This window comes from Arvicola amphibius, chromosome 3 (assembly GCF_903992535.2).
Source record: "Arvicola amphibius chromosome 3, mArvAmp1.2, whole genome shotgun sequence".
Taxonomy (NCBI): Eukaryota; Metazoa; Chordata; class Mammalia; order Rodentia; family Cricetidae; genus Arvicola; species Arvicola amphibius.
Window position 1 is genome coordinate 10,126,976 of NC_052049.1, and position 16,539 is coordinate 10,143,514.

Sequence of the window (16,539 nt, forward strand, 5' to 3'; positions counted from 1 at the left end):
TTTTACCCGCATAGTGAGTCTGCAGTGTTGTTGACCTGTTCAGTGTCCATGTGCTATAATGGGCTCAGGTTTTGCTGATGTGTAGTGTCTTAGTTAGGATTATCATTGTTGTGATGAAACACCATGACCAAATGCAGCTTGGGGAGGACAGGGTTTATTTCCGTCACAGTTACATATAACAGTTCATCATCAAAAGCAGTGAGGGCAGGAGCTGAGACAGAGACCATGGAGGGGTGCTGCTTTCTGGCTTGCTCCTCATGACTTGCTCAACCTGATTTCTTATAGAACCCAGGACCAGCACCACAAGGATGGCACCACCTGTAATGGGCTGGGCCCTCCCCCATCAATCATTAATTAAGAAAATGCCTTACAAGCTTGCCTTAGCTCCTATAGATTCTCTTAATTGAGGGTCCCTCATCTCTGGTGACTCTTATCGTGTGGCAAGTTGACATAAAACTATGTAGCACAGGGAGCCAGATACCAGTCGCATCTCCAGCCATTGTCTCAGCGTTCGCAGACATCAGGGACCTAAAGGTGAGAACAGCACGGGTGTCAGAAGAAGCAGTTTTCAGAACTGACCCAGAGACTTCTGTTCCAAATCACAGGCCAGGCTGGGTGTCTTGAATGCTCTCACCAAAAGCTGGGAATTGTTTTCATTTTAAGCATATTACAAAAGGAAAATGTTATGCATGTACCTTGGGTTCTCAGCCGCAATCCAGAATGAGCTTCCACAGTGATGGTGTCTTCTCCTGTCAAAATTTCTTCCTGTGTGTGAACTTGAGAGTCTCATGGTTTGGCCCCTGAGCATCGTAGTGCAACCTGTTTCACACCTGGGTTGTTACGTCATTTAACACCAGCACAGCACAGGGAGTCAGTGAAGCAAAGGGACTGCCCTTTACTAAGCAGGTGACCAGTCTTGCTGTGGATTAGCAGTGAGAGTCTAAACAGGAAGTAGCAAGGCTTCCCTCAAAGGATGCAGAAATCTTAGAATATGGAACTTGGCCTGTTCTGGTCTGTGTTTGCACAGCTTGCTGAGCTCCGCTGCCTTCTCAAACAGCAGACTCGCAGTACTTTCGAGGCAGTGCTTGTGATGAGAGCCCTTCAGGGACTGTGGTTTGTGTCAGTAGGATAGTCAGGGAGTCAGTGCTGCCCCCCATGAGTGTTCCACTTTCCTCATGCCACAACCCTTTAATACACTACCTCATGTTGAGGATGCCCCTCAACCATAAATTTATTTTTATTGCTACTTCATAACTGAAATGTTGCTACTATTATGAGTTATAATGTAAATATCCCATGGTCTTAGGTGACCCTCATGAATGGGTCATGACCCAACGGTTGAGAGCCACTGCTCTGTACCACTTTGCTGACCCATCCCCCATCCCAGGTGGTTTGCAGGATGCGCTGGACATTACTCTGCTTACAGTTATTCTGTGTCCTGTTTCAGGTGCTGGGCTGGATCCGAAATGGAGAGTCCATGTTAAATGCTGGCCTCATTACCGCCAGCTCACTGCAGGAAGCCGAGCAGCTACAGAGAGAACACGAGCAGTTCCAGCATGCAATTGAGGTAAGGCAGTGCCTGGGGGTGGACCTTCTGGCGTACAGATCAGCCTGATAATTCTTGGTGTGGCACCAACCACTGGAGCCAGCTGCAGCCTGAATGGAAAAGGAACGACTTTGCTTATCAGTTACCCAGTGATTGTGGAGAAGGAAGCAGCCCACAACTGCAGTAAATTGAGGACAGCTTGCAGCAAGTGTCCAGTGTCCAAGGGCCCCCTTCTACCCCATGAAAGGGTCTTACTTAGCAGGATGCATGATCTATGATTAGAAGTATCTTAAATCAGGGAGCTCAAATTGGAGCCTGAGCTGGGACACTGTAATAACTTGCTGATCTTAGAGGCACAGTGTTATATGTAACCAGTTTGGACAAAGTAGAACTCTAGGGGTGTGAAGGGTCTCTTGCCATGACCAGGCAGTAGTCACTCTAATGACAAAACTCTCCATTCTTGCTTAGGCAACAGGATTCACCTTTATAGATTGAGGGGCAATACTACACCAGACAGCAGCCAAAAGCCTTGTCCAGTCTGGAGAGCTCACCCTTGCTGTTAGTAGTGCACTAATTGCTTTAGAATGGGTTTCTTCTTTAGGGGTGGGTAATAGTTGTGATGGGTGATCTCAAAATATAGGCAGGGCTTCAGAAGGGGTGTTGGAGGATAGAAACTTTGATGTTAACTGGAGAAAAAGCCACAGAAGCCAGCTCTGTTTTGTTCCCGAGGTCAGTATAGTGTCAGGTACTCACGCCAGTGGCAGCCTCTTCCAGGCAGCCTTGCAAACCTGTATAGTTGCAATGCCCAGGAGCTTTTGGTCATCAAGGTCAAGTGTTAGTCATTTGGGAATCTATATCATAGTATTTACAGTATCATTCCCACTGTATTCAGGAGAAATGAATGATTGTTTGTTTTTCCAAGGTGCTTGAGTGCCCTTGCTGCTGGTGCCTCATGTTCTAGATCTTTCCTACAGAGGCCCTGGCATCAGATGTCAGGTTTCATTTACCATGTGATTTTCTTTGTGTGTGCTTGAAATTCTCAGCCTCTCTCTCTCTCTCTCTCTCTCTCTCTCTCTCTCTCTCTCTCTCTCTCTCTCTCTCTCTCAAAAAAAATCGCTAGTTCTTCAAAACTCCTTTCATTGGAGTCTAGTGCTTCAATTGAAAATGAAAAGGAAAGGCATTCACTATAGTCTCCTCTTTCCCACTTGTTGTTTTGCCTGCAGTGGCTGTCACAGAAAAGTCGGTAGGGATAATAGACTTGATAATAGAGCTTTATAATATCAGGTGCTAAGAGTTGTTCCTGTTGCTTCTCAAATGGAAAACCCCACAGCTGAGTGCCATTCTGAGAAGTCTTAATGCATTTCATCCTTCATTAGATAAATGAAATAACAGCTTGGTTGCTGCCAGGCCTAGAACTACCCTCCATATCGGCAAAGCATCCTAGTGAGTAGTAGGCCTAGAACTACCTTCCATATCGGCAAAGCATCCTAGTGAGTAGTAGCTAGGCTTGATTCTCTGAGCCATGGCAAGCATTCCAGTTCCTGCCTCCGTGTGTGAGGCCCTGCTGAATGAGCCTTCCCATCTTTCCTGTGTCTAGAAAACACACCAGAGTGCCCTCCAAGTCCAGCAGAAGGCCGAGGCCATGCTGCAGGCCAACCACTATGACATGGACATGATCCGCGACTGCGCAGAGAAGGTAGCTTCGCACTGGCAGCAGCTCATGCTCAAGATGGAAGACCGCCTCAAGCTCGTCAATGCCTCGGTCGCCTTCTACAAGACTTCAGAGCAGGTGGGCAGAGAGGGCCTGCTCCTAGGCTCTCTGCTACTGACTGTTCTGGCCTTGAGGGACAGCTCCACCCCCACTGACATAACTCTCAGCAGGGAACACTCAGGTCCAAGTGAAACCGGAAGGCATGCTCTGCAGCTAAAGTTCCCTTGCTCCTTCAGCTGTCGAAGAATAGCAAGTGACAAGCAGCTGAGAGAACATAGCTTTTCCTATTGTGGAAAAACATCGGGGCAGTGGGAAACTCAGTTCTGGCTTTGCTTCTATTCTAAAATCCCTCCCTGCCAGCCTCGAGTCAGACAAAGCCCACACAGCATTCTCAGGGCCGGTTCTTTGTCCCGCAGGTCTGCAGTGTCCTGGAAAGCCTGGAGCAGGAGTACAAAAGAGAGGAGGACTGGTGTGGTGGGGCCGACAAGCTGGGCCCCAATTCTGAAACTGACCACGTCACGCCCATGATTAGCAAACACCTCGAACAAAAGGAAGCCTTCCTGAAGGTATAGGGCTGGGTCACACTCATTGACTGAGGGCCACAGGCTCTCCTGACTGTCGTTTAGAAGTGATTCTTGTAGGTTGTGGATGCATTCATAGATATGTATAGTTTGAATTTTCAGAGGGAGGCCCCGCACACACACAGCCCTGACTCTTGCCTCATGTGGGAAGTGACCAGGATGATAATATCGATAACAGGCTGATCATTTCCGTGAAACTCACTGTCTTATTAGTTTCATGGGGAATGAACTAGAAATCTGCAAATAATGTTTGGCTAGAGGTTACCGTGCTGTGTAACAGTATTACGGTGATGAGATTTCCCTGAGGCAGAGTTACGACTCACTGGATGGAAGCCCCATGAATTTTGCAGACAGGAAGTGATTGGCTGGTTGATATGAAGTACAATACCTATAGCTTGGACATTCAGCCTCTTTAGGCCTATAGACGGCATCTCGGAAGATGGGGAGACACCAGCACCATGGCTGAGAGTGGGTGCTAGCACCAGGAAGCAGCCTCTTAGTGAGTTAGTCCTGTTCACACAGGCTGTTTTCTTCCAGGAAAGTTAAATGCAGGCTCTCGGGAGTGCTCCATCGTGTTTTTATGCACATCGTATTGGCTCACACAGAAGTCACAACTGTGCCTTGAAACAATTACAATTTTTTAAAGTAGTCAAATGTTCAGAAACACTGGCCACGGGGATGCGTCCACATTGGACTTTTAAACAAGCCCTAAGCATCTCTAGCTCCTGGCAGCTGGGCCCGTCAGAAAGGTGGCTGTTCACTTGTCCTCATCACTTTACACAGGGTAGTTTCTCTCATTGCTTCAGCATTCTGCCTCCCCGGCCCCGAGACACCATTTCCCATTGTGTTTCATGATCTGTTTCATGTCTGAGGACCATCTACCAACAGGATTATTGTTTAGTCTGGAAAACTGCACCGTGACTCTTTGCGTTAGGGACCCCATAGAGAGCACAGGGATCCTGTTGCATTAGGGACCCCATAGAGGGCACAGGGATCCTGTTGTCGAGTTGGGATAGGGACCCTATAGAGGGCACAGGGATCCTGTTAAGTTGGGATAGGGACCCTATAGAGGGCACAGGGATCCTGTTGTTAAGTTGGGATAGGGACCCTATAGAGGGCACAGGGATCCTGTTGCATTAGGGACCCCATAGAGAGCACAGGGATCCTGTTGCATTAGGGACCCCATAGAGAGCACAGGGATCCTGTTGCATTAGGGACCCTGTAGAGAGCACAGGGATCCTGTTGCATTAGGGACTCCATAGAGGGCACAGGGATCCTGTTGTCGAGTTGGGATGGAGCCACCGTACACTAACTGTAACTGTGTCAAGCAAGAACTTGCGTCTACTCCCTGCCGGCCTCTGTTGTTGGTTTACTAGTACCGACTGCCTTCAGGTGCTTTAGTTTGAAGATTTGCCTCTCTTGCTCCAGAATGCACGTAGTAGGAATTGAATACCACTTAGTTAACAAATTTTCACAAAAATACACAGGAAAAGCCGTGTGGGTGAGTATATAGAAGGGACCCGTGCATCTGTGGGTGTTCCTGCCCTCAGTCCTCACACTGAGGATCTACTGTACATTGATGACGTCACCTGGGGGTTGCCTAGCACATCAGCAGTTCCCAGTCCTGTGCCACCACAGCAATGCAACATAGTTCACCTCCCCAGGTTTTGAGGATTTCACACTAAGAACTGAGGGATGAGTTTGGCCATTCGGGTTCCTTTACATATTGTGTGTGACAGTCTCATCTACGAGGTGGGGCAGAGAGCCTGGGAGTCTTCACTATCAGTCTGGCCTTTACAGAAATCTAGGCCCAGTGTAGCTGAGCCCTGTGCTACCAGCTTCCCGTTAGTCTGCAGTCAAGGAGGACTGGAGATGCAGGGACCTCAGGGACTGGAAAAGAAAGGGTTCCGCTTCCTCTTTGACCGTAGGTCAGTGGCTGCCTTCGGTGTCTTGCCACACAGCCTATGCACTGAGCAGTCCTAACATGATCTGACCTTGCAAGGTGAAGGAATCTGTTTCTTTTTAATTTTAAATAGAATTTAATCTCTGCATTTTGTAAACCATAAGTTGGCCAAATGGCTGTTAAGTAAAAGACTTCTGATAAAGCTTTATGAGAATTAGTGTTTCCATATACTCAGAAACACAAATCTGCATGAATCACATCACCTATACATTGTCCCCCAATTACATATCTGCATTAGTCACATGGCTGATACATTGTCCCCCCTAGATACATAGCTGCAGGAGTCACATGACCGCTACCTTGTCCTCCATTGTTTCTTAGGCTTGCACACTGGCCAGAAGGAATGCAGACGTCTTCCTGAAATACCTGCACAGGAACAGTGTGAGCATGCCAGGAATGGTGACGCACATCAAAGCCCCGGAGCAGCAAGTGAAAAGTGAGCATGCTGCCACTCCACTTCCCTGTTGCTTGTCCTAAGTGTCCAGGTCATGCTAATGACAGTCTCATTAGCTGGCAGTTCAGTAACAGAGTAAGAAGAAATATGTAGCTCAATAATATACTGAGTAAGCTACGTACAAACAGAAAACACCGCAGTCAGGCGGATAGTTACTGTCCTTGCCTGTTAATATGTGAGTGGACATACGGTCAGAAATGAAAGCTGCAGTTATTTTAAATGCAGAGTAGTTTTAAAAGCTAAGTCAGAAATCATTGACCAGTATTGTGGCTACAAAGTATAGCTAAGACATGGTTAATTGATAAAAGCAAATTGCAAAGCGTTATATAGTTTAATACCACTTGAGTATAATACAATTTTTTAAATTAATTTACATGTAGATGGATAGAAAAAAGGTCTGGGGAAATTTATACCCAAGTGTAATTAGTGGGGTTGGTATATATAGAATGTGAAATAGATGAAGCCTGAGGTATACAGACAGAGTAAGTAGCTACTGTAACCACTTTCACCCAGCTGAACCTGAGCTTTGTTTGCAAACGTTGTAACATGGACTCCTGTGTCTTGGAGTAACGGAGACTGTGGACTGCTGAAAATATTTTGTTTCTCCTGCAGTCTACTTGGTGACAAAAGGTTTGTGCATCTGTTAGAATGAGGGCAGGAAGATGCAACTACCTGGGACTTGTAGGCAGGCTGCCAGTATAACCCTGCGAGGGATTTCTTGGTGCACCGATTGCCATTAGCAGGCAGCGCTTGGGTGGAAGTGGTAGCTTAATACTCTGATGGATTTAAAAATTTCAAAATAGCTGGGCGTGCTGGTCCACATCTTTAACCCCAGCATTCACAGAGGCAGGCGGATCTCTTGAGTTTGAGGGTAGCCTGGTTTATAGAGTGAGTTCCAAGACAGCCACAGCTACTCAGATAACCTTATCTTGGATAAAAAAAAAATTAAAATGACTATATTTCCTCTGCTTTCAATAACTGGAAATAAAGCCCCCGGGGACTCTGCACTGTTGCTGAGCTGTTTATTGGCACTGAGAGATCTGGAAGAGAGGCAGACACTGTCTTCATTAATTAACATGATGAGCTCATGGGCCCTAATAGATGACTAAACCCATGGTCACATGATGGCCGCTGTTGAACTCAGCAAGTCACCTTGCTGACCTGGCTGAGGTTTTCCGTGCAGCAGAGCAGCGCAGCGCTGAGCTGACGCGCAGCTGAGACTCTCGTGCTTTCTCATAAAGCACACAGCCTGCTGCCTTTAAGACTTCCTAATGTGACACAATTGCATCACAGGTATCAATGGTTTGACATGAATTTCTGTCTTGACACTTCTTTTCCGAAGCTTTTTCTTTGTTTTATTAACTTCTAGAATTATAAAAAAGAAAACATGAAGGTATTGTCTTAGGGTTTTTATTGCTGTGAAGAGACACATTGACCATGGCAAGTCTTATAAAGGAAAACATTTCATTGAGCCTGGCTTACAGGTCAGGGTTTTAGTTCATTAACTTCATGGCAGGAAGCATGGAAGCATGCAGGCAGGCAGATTGCTTGAGAAGGATCTTAGAGTCCTCCATTTGGATCATCAGGCAGCAAGAAGAGAGTGCCACTGGATCTGGCTCAAGCTTCTGAAACCTCAAGCCCTCCCTCAGTGACATACTTCCTCCAACAAGGCCACATGTCCTGATCCCTTCAAATGTCCTCCTCAGCACCAAATAAGCAGAAGTCAAAAGTGAAAAGTGGACCTTGAGGATGTCGATCAGTTCACAGTGTGCTTGTCTGGCATATAGGAAGTGCTGGGCTCAGTCTCTAGTGCCGCATAAACCAGGCATGATGGTGTACAACTGATTCCAGCCCTCAGGAGGTGGCAGCAAAAGTTGGAAGTTAGAATAGGTTGTCCGAGCTATCTATGGAGTTCCAGAGATATCTGTTTAGCAAATTAGGTCTGTGACTTATATGTCCCAGTAGTTTTTCCTGATTTTTTATGTGCCCAAAGTTTTGACAGTAGCTATTGTATATCAGTTTTAGTTTCTATATAAGGTATTTTTGCCTTCACTGCTTCATGGTCCTCTGCTTCTCTAATTCCCTCCTTCCCCTCCTAAGGCTTTATGTTTAATAAGTATAAGGAAACAACAAATTATTTTTAATTTCCTGCTCTATTGCACTGTTGTTATTTTAAGACAGACTCATATGTATCCCACAGTGGCTCAGACTCAAGGGTGAGAGAATGAGGAGTCTGCTTCAGGTGCCGACTGCGGTCTTAGGAGCAGCATCTTTCTTAGCCTGTCTTGCTGTGATATAAACAGACATCTAAGTGAAAACAACGGATTCTAGTGTTTCAGTGGAGAGAAAGCACCAACATCTTTTCCTTTTCCATCTCAGATATCTTGAATGAACTCTTCCAGCGGGAAAACAGGGTATTACATTATTGGACCATGAGGAAAAGGCGGCTGGACCAGTGCCAGCAGTACGTGGTCTTTGAAAGGAGCGCCAAACAGGTCAGTGTGTACCGCCTCCCCACGCCATCCTCCCATGTTCACACACAGTGCTCCACCCATGCTCACACAGGAGTGAGTGCTCATTCAGTCAGGTCTTGCTGGCCAGGGAGAAATGAAATTTCAGCTTAGGTTTCTCACATAGCATATAGATTTTGTTCCAGGCTGATATGTTAGTTTCAAAGGACACCCGTGTCTAGAACATCTCAACTGCCTACAGATCCTGGACCTCGGATCTGGTTCTCTGATGACCGTTCTCTCATCTGTGATGAAGTCCGCACAGTGGTAGGCTGTGGTGTCTCATTACACTCTGTTGCATTATCCTCACACACTTGTAAAGGTGTTCCACAGTGCTTCGTGTTATGGAGGTGACTCTGGATCCTAACGAGGCAGTGTTACACATCCTTTCACACGTGTTAAGTCTCAGAAAAGACCAGGTTCAGTTCAGTTGCAGGGAACACAGCTGCACGTCCTTCTCCTGGCATAGCTGATGGGATCTGTCAGGGCTGCTGTCCTGAGCTCTGCTCCACATGGACCCATGGCAATCTGGTAGACACCCGCGGCTCACAGCAGATCATGCTCCCTCAGATTTTGTGGTTTTCAGTGCCACACACTAAGATTACTAAGTGAATGGCAGTGTGGAAAGGGGCATGGTCTCCATGGTGCCACCTCTGGGCTCGTCATCCCCTGGCCCTTCCTGCTTCCACCTCCCAGGGTTCCCTCTCTTATCTCCACCACCGAAGCTGCCTCTCAGGACGGAGTTCACACTGTTCTTGATACTTCCTCTCCTCTTATCTGTCCCTGGGTGTCTCCCAGCCCTGACCTCTATTTTCGGCTCCCAGATGTATAAGTTTGTGGTGCTCCTCAGCGTGTCTCCACTTTGGCCTCACCAGAAGCTAAGCTGCTCTCCCGAGTCCCTGTGCCCGGGCCTCACTTTCATGGTATTCAGTGAGGAGTGACAGGTGTGTCTTCGATCCCTGCCTTTCCTTTGTTCTCCTTGCCCTCCCCTTTGTTTCTTGTTAGAGGTGCTGACCTCCTGCGTGCCCCACTCTACCCTCCCCATCCCAACAGAGCCTCTGCCATTTCCACTTGGTCTCCATTTCATCCATCTTTATACAGTGACCACATTTGCGGCTACAAAGAACTCCAAGCTCTGCCCGTGGCCTCTGTGGGCTCACTTGCTCTCCACAGCCTCTGTTCTGGCCTCTTCTGCTTTCTCTCTTGTGGCAGGCCGAGCTGGCCTCCAGTCACATATGTGTCATCCCTGTGCGGCTCCTTAGCCTGCAAGTCCCACCAGAGACTCCGCCTCTCATGGCCTCCTCCTGATCCGGGTCCTCCTCCCTGATCCGGGTCCTCCTCCCTGATCCGGGTCCTCCTCCCTGATCCGGGTCCTCCTCCCTGATCCGGGTCCTCCTCCCTGATCCGGTCCTCCTTCTCTCATCATGATTGCATCTGTGACTCACTTTTCATCTGTCTCCTTTGCACTTTGTAAGGTGGGGGACAGGCTTCTAGTTCCCCAGTTCCTCATGGAATCTGGCTGCAGCCTGGGGTTCAGGGCACTCTTATTCCTGAGACCATCTGCCTCCGCAGTGTGTACTTGGAAATGCTTTTCAATGGAGCAGAGAAGTCAGGGGTGCGGAACAGATTGACTGATGCAGCCTTCATTTTTGTCAGTGTTAACATTGTTTCCGAGATGGAGTGACGGTCTCTAAGCATATGTCCAGCTGATAGCTGAAATGCCCCATGGCTTGATTTCTTTTTTTGCTACAAAAATTCCACAACTGGGACTGGGTGCAGTGACTTAGGAGGTAAAGTTCTTAAGACTAAATTTGAACCCCAGAACCGACATTTTAAAAAAAGTTGAGCAAAAACCAAAACAAAAAATGTAGAGCTATGGAGGTATACACTTAAAATCACAGTGCTGAGGGAGGCAAAGATAGGCATATCTCTGGGGCCTCGTGGCCAGCCTAGCCTATTTGATTAGTGTCAAGCCAATGAGAGAAACTGCCTAAAAAAAGAGATGACTCCTGAGTGATGACATCATAAAGTAACCTCTGACCTTCACACAGGTTCATCTGCACATGTAATGTGCACACACACTGCCAACAATGCAGTGATGTATCTGAAACAGAAGCTAATTGGGTATTCCAACAGCAACATGATAGAGCAGATGCTTCAGGACTCTAGGACACAGAGACGTTCCTGCCTGTTTTCCTTGGTTCGGCCTGTTCAGATGTGTTTAAATAGTCTGGTTCCATTTTAAGCAGCAGCCCGCAAACCTCGCTGACACCTTTCCTCAAGCATTGTTGTTAGACTGGGAAGGCGAAGTCATGTCTTCTGGCTTCTCCTCAGAAGAGATTACGCATACTGTGGAATGGGTCCTCTCCACCCCCAAAGCACAAGTGAAGTAGGCATCAGTCCAGATGTTTCCAGGGACGTAGTAGTCAGGGAAGGAAACCGAAGGCTGGAAAGGCACACCTGCTTCTGTTTGACTTGAAATCCCATAGCATTTAGAAAGCCGTGGTTCCTGTGTGTCCAGACCTTTGGCATCAAAGGTTTTCAGACTGTCCTTGACCCACCCCACCTCTTTGTTCTTGAAAAGAGACATTGAGTATAGGTTCTCTGACTGTCCTGTTGTTAAGATCATGGTCATAAGAACCCCTTGAACCATCGCCACGTCGGTGACAGAATCCTTTTGCCCTGCCCTGCTCTTTAACCCTGGAGCTGTGATTCTCCTATCAGCGGGTGTCTGTATGACGGGTTGTTAATGCATACCGACCTTGGCCTTCAGAGGAGGTGTGCAGTAATGTCTGCTTCCCTTAAACACGTTTGCATTGCTCTCGTGTAGGCGTTGGAGTGGATCCATGACAACGGGGAGTTCTACCTTTCCACACACACCTCTACAGGGTCTAGCATCCAGCACACCCAGGAGCTGCTGAAAGAACACGAGGAGTTTCAGATAACGGCCAAGGTAAATCTGTGGGAGGGCTTCTGGTCCGCGAGTCTGATGCTGGGGCTGAGCTGATGTGATGTTCTTCCCCTGTGGGAGCCGTTAACTGTCGCTTTACCTGTGCTGTGTCCCCTGATCTTCGCAACAACCTCCATGTCTCCTAGCTTTTGCTTTGTCTCCTGTGTTTTTTCTTGGCTGTCTTCCTCTTGTTTGCTTTTTGAGTTATTTTATCAAGTGTTGCTGTTTTTCTGAAACACTAGGGGTCTGTATCTGATTCTGTGTCCTGTGCCTTGCCCGTCCTTATCACCAGTTCCTAGAAAGTGTCACAGTGCCGTCCGTTCCCAACACCGTCTATGGCTACAGCTGGCAAAGCTGATGTCACAGTCTTGGTTACTGGTTGTTCACGTGCTTGTGACACTAGAGGCATTGTCATTTTCTCTTTAAAAGAGAATTGGATACCTGTTTCAGGATTGTATCTTGATATCACATGGACTATAAATAAATACACACATTGACACAAATTGTTCCCGAAAGCATGCCTCCCAGGGTCTGGTTCTGGTCTTTATCTCAGGGTATTTTGAATTGCCTAGAATTAGTTCCCTTCTCTATGATTTTGATGCTTTATTTTCCTCAGAGTTTGTTTTTAACATTTATTTGTGTTGGGCTACACATGCTACAGCATACATGTAGTGGTTGAGGACGGCTTGTGGGAATTGGTTCTCCTTCTACCATGTGATCCTGGGGATCGGACTCAGATTTCCAGCTTAACAGCAAGTCTCATTCAGTGACCCCCTAGCTTGATATTCAGGAAATGGTTGGTTTTATTTTGTGAGGGTGTGGGTGTGTGCACACACTCTGAAAGATTTTTAAAAATACATTTTAGTAGTATATTTGAGTTTTTAGAAGATGCTAACAGTTATTTCAGATTCAAGAGTGAAAAACAATTGACCAACCCAAATAACGTTTTGTTTACAAAAAGATACAAAGAAGTGTTCCTCTAAAGGAACAGGAATTGATTAGAGAGAGAGAGAGAGAGAGAGAGAGAGAGAGAGAGAGAGAGAGAGAGAGAGGCTAAAAGGAGGGAAGGGGAGGGAGACAGGAAGCTAAGGAGGGAGGGAGGGACTGGCCGTGATGGCACACACCTATAATGCCAGAACCTGGGAGGCAGAGACAGATGAATCTCTGTGAATTTAAGGCTAGCCTGGTCTGCACAATGAGTTCAGTCCAGTCAGGGCTATATAGAGAGACCCTGTCTCCAAAAACTAAAAGTATCTAGAATAACTGTCTTATGTGGCCCTTAACCAGCTTTGAAGACATAAAGAGGACTTTTCCCACCAATTGATGTCACAACAGCTACTTTCTGTTTGGCCTGTTTGTGTTTTTGCTTCTGTAACATTTCTGGCTCCTCCTCCTGGCCCCTCCTCCCTGTTTCCCAGCAGTTTCTGAGTGCGCTGGGCCTTGGGTAGCCTGGTCCTGTTCATCATGCACTAGGGCTGCAGAGAGCTGGTTCCCTAGTGCACTGGGTGGGTTGCTGGGCACTGGGGAGGGTGGGACTCAGGTAAGATGGAAAATGCCCACTCCTAGAGATCCTGAGAACACCCAGAGAGCAGACTGGTCCTGCGTCAAAGGTGAGGACCGTGGCTTTCCATTCCCTGGATACAGCACATTCAGCTAATTCGTATTTTGTTAGTAAAGATACAAAATCGTCAATACTGGGAGTGTTACAATTCTGTGTTTGTTTCTTTGGCAATCCTTTGATTGGAAGGGTGTTAAGGAAGTGCCTAATGTTGCACCCAGAGGTAGATCAGAAAACAGCTGTTTCCACCTCTGCTCAGCTCCCCGTCATGTTGGTCTCCTTGGCCTCTTCACAGCCCTGGGGCTGCATTGCCGTTGATTTCAGTGATGGGTCCACCCCATTCATTAGGGGAATAGGTGTGGGAGGTTTCCCATTACTCTTAAACATTCCTTCCTATTGAGTTTGAGTGAGTTTGAGTGTGGCTATTGGAAGGTTAAGACAGTGGGGTACGTATCTTTAAACCTTGTTTTGTAAGATATAAAACTGTAGGTACCATCTAACCACGCTGTTTCCCAAGTCTGTACAACTATTGCTTTTGTTATGTTAGGGTTTTTTTTTTTTAATAAAGATTTATTTATTTATTATGTATACAACATTCCTTCCCTGTATGCCTGCATGCCAGAAGAGGGCACCAGATCTCATTACAGATGGTTGTGAGCCACCATGTGGTTGCTGGGAATTGAACTCAGGACCTCTAGAAGAGCAGTCAGTGCTCTTAACCTCTGAGCCATCTCTCCAGCCCTGTTAGGGTTTTTTATTGTATTAATGTCAGCAAATTGTGTTGTCTTTATTTTTATTTTTACTTATTTTTTCCCAACTCTTAAGGTACTTAAACCGTTAAAGACTTGTTTATGCAGATTTAGCGTTATTTCCTCTGGTGGACTTTACCACAGTCGAAGAGATATTAGTATATAACACCCCCTGCTTCTGGAGGTGACATTCTTACCAGAAAAACAAACAACAGTCATACAAAAGATAGAAATAATTTACACCATCTTAGAAGATAATAAGTAGATAGGAGAGTGGCTGACACAGAGCAACTGTGCTTTGGAGGTGGTCCGCGGGACTGTTAGGAGGTGGTCCGCGGGACTGTTAGGAGGTGGTCCGCGGGACTGTTAGGGAGGTGGTCCGCGGGACTGTTAGGGAGGTGGTCCGCGGGACTGTTAGGGAGGTGGTCCGCGGGACTTGTTAGGAAGGTGGTCTACAGGACTGTTAGGAAATTGGTCTTTATTAGAGAAGGGATGTGAAGGACATTCTCTGGGGATATCTAGGGTATAGTCTTCTTGGCAGAAGCACCTGTGCACAGAGCCAGAGGAAGACCTGGGCCAGGTAATGGGAACTAGGTGCTCAACCCCAGGTCTTGGCTGTGAAGTCACAGCTCTTACTTCACAACTAGGGAGGTTTCCCAGAGAATTCTGGCTCAAAACTTTCATTTCACATTTACAAAATAAGATAGTTTAGGATGGGAGTTGAAATCTGACTTTGTTTTTAACAATTTTCAGTTGATTTTTCTAAATATTTGTTATAAAGATTTTTCGGAAAAATTTTAATTGAGCGAGGCTGGAGAGATGACTCAGGGGTTAAGAGAACTGGCTGTTCTTCCCTAGGACCCAGGTTCTATTCCCAGCACCCACATGATGGCCTTCAGCTGTCTGAAACTCAAGTTCCAGAGAATCTGATGCCCCAGCAGACCGGTGGTGCATAAATGTACATGTAGGCAAAACATCCATGCGCATAAAATGAAAATGGATAAATCTTGTTTTATTTTTAAAGTGTAACTGAGAAAAGCAAGTTCCTTGAAATAATAATTTGCTTCCTTGAAATGTCAGATCTCAAGGAAAACCCAGTAGTAGCTATGAGGGTGGCAACGTGAAAGGGTGCTGAGAAGTCAGAGCTGGGTGACGCTGATGCTGCGTGTGCATAACCTTTGCTGTGTGGTACGCCCTAATGCTAAGGAACGTGCGAAGTCTTGATTGACTTTATACTTTTCTGTGTGTGCATAAAGTGTAATAGCCTTTGTTATAAAAATGGAGCTGCTTCTCAGAAGAGAGTTTGCTGTTGGTGAGTTTTCCTGTGGGCTGTTCTTGGTGCCTGGTTGTCCCTGAAGATCTGGAGGTCAGAACTAGATGCACAGAAAAACATGTGTGCAGCAAGGAACTGCTTATGCAACACACATCTGGTGTGCAAAGTAAAGCTCAAGAATCTCCTGCGTGGACCTCCTTTCATTCTTTCTTTTGTTCATTCACTGATCATTCTGTAGATTCTTACTGACCAGAGGAGACCCTTGAGAGATACACTCAGTTCTAACTTTGAGCTCATAGGAATGCCACTCACTGTGGAAGAGCAGAGGGAAGATTGGCAGTCCAGCCTCTGGGAGGCAGGCTGGATGGTTTCAGGGCAGACGGGGTGCCACTTCCCCTGTGCGTTGGGTTCACGTGCCTCATAGCACTTTCCTTTTGTTTTCGCAGCAAACCAAAGAGAGAGTGAAGCTATTGATACAGCTGGCCGATGGCTTTTGTGAAAAAGGGCATGCCCATGCAGCAGAGATTAAAAAATGTGTGACCGCGGTGGATAAGAGGTATAGAGACTTCTCTCTGCGCATGGAGAAGTACCGGACCTCTTTGGAGAAAGCCCTGGGGATTTCTTCAGATTCCAACAAATCGGTGAATTGCTTTGTATGCCCCCTTGGACAAGTCGTGATCTCGGTCCCATGCCATCTCAGCTGCTCTCATTAACTGACTTCATTGACTCTCGTTCCACAGAGCAAAAGCCTTCAGCTGGACATCATTCCTGCCAGCATCCCTGGGTCAGAGGTCAAGCTTCGGGACGCTGCTCACGAACTCAATGAAGAGAAACGGAAATCTGCCCGTAGGAAAGAGTAAGCAGCATTGCCTGCCACGGTGAAGGGAGTGTCAGCCAGTATGCAGACAGGCTGCTGGGCGAGCGTGGCAGTCAAGTGTCTGCTGAGACCTCACTTGGCTTATTCAGCCCACTTCTCTTAAAGCTGACTTCATATCACGACTCAGTATCTTGTCCTGTTTTCTCTGTGCCTTCCTTTCCTAGGTTGGCAAATTGCTTGCTAATAGTGGTAGAGGAAACTGACAACTCAGATGTAGGTATTTAAAAAGTTTGTAAGCTATGTTTACTAATTTAAGGTCTCCCTACCTCCACTGGGTTCCAGCTCTGGTAGTTTTGTTGCCTGGGGACATTTGGCAGTGTGAGGAGAGATTTGGTTATCATTCTGTGGGAACAGGGAGGGAACAGTG

The 16,539-nt window shown here is 46.8% G+C and overlaps 1 protein-coding gene across 3 annotated transcripts in view; it reads left to right on the plus strand.

Moving 5' to 3' along the window:
• Trio (trio Rho guanine nucleotide exchange factor) overlaps window positions 1-16,539 on the plus strand; it is a 290,348-nt gene that overhangs the window by 176,136 nt on the left and 97,673 nt on the right. For all 3 annotated transcript variants that reach the window (XR_005284582.1, XM_038321453.1, XM_038321454.1), the window contains exons 16-23: window positions 1,448-1,567; window positions 3,144-3,335; window positions 3,674-3,823; window positions 6,123-6,237; window positions 8,635-8,750; window positions 11,596-11,718; window positions 15,742-15,936; window positions 16,036-16,151. Coding sequence is in view for 2 of the 3 variants with exons in the window: in XM_038321453.1 (XP_038177381.1) it covers window positions 1,448-1,567; window positions 3,144-3,335; window positions 3,674-3,823; window positions 6,123-6,237; window positions 8,635-8,750; window positions 11,596-11,718; window positions 15,742-15,936; window positions 16,036-16,151 (1,127 nt within the window). In the remaining variant the exon portion in view is untranslated. The remainder of the gene's footprint in view (window positions 1-1,447; window positions 1,568-3,143; window positions 3,336-3,673; window positions 3,824-6,122; window positions 6,238-8,634; window positions 8,751-11,595; window positions 11,719-15,741; window positions 15,937-16,035; window positions 16,152-16,539) is intronic.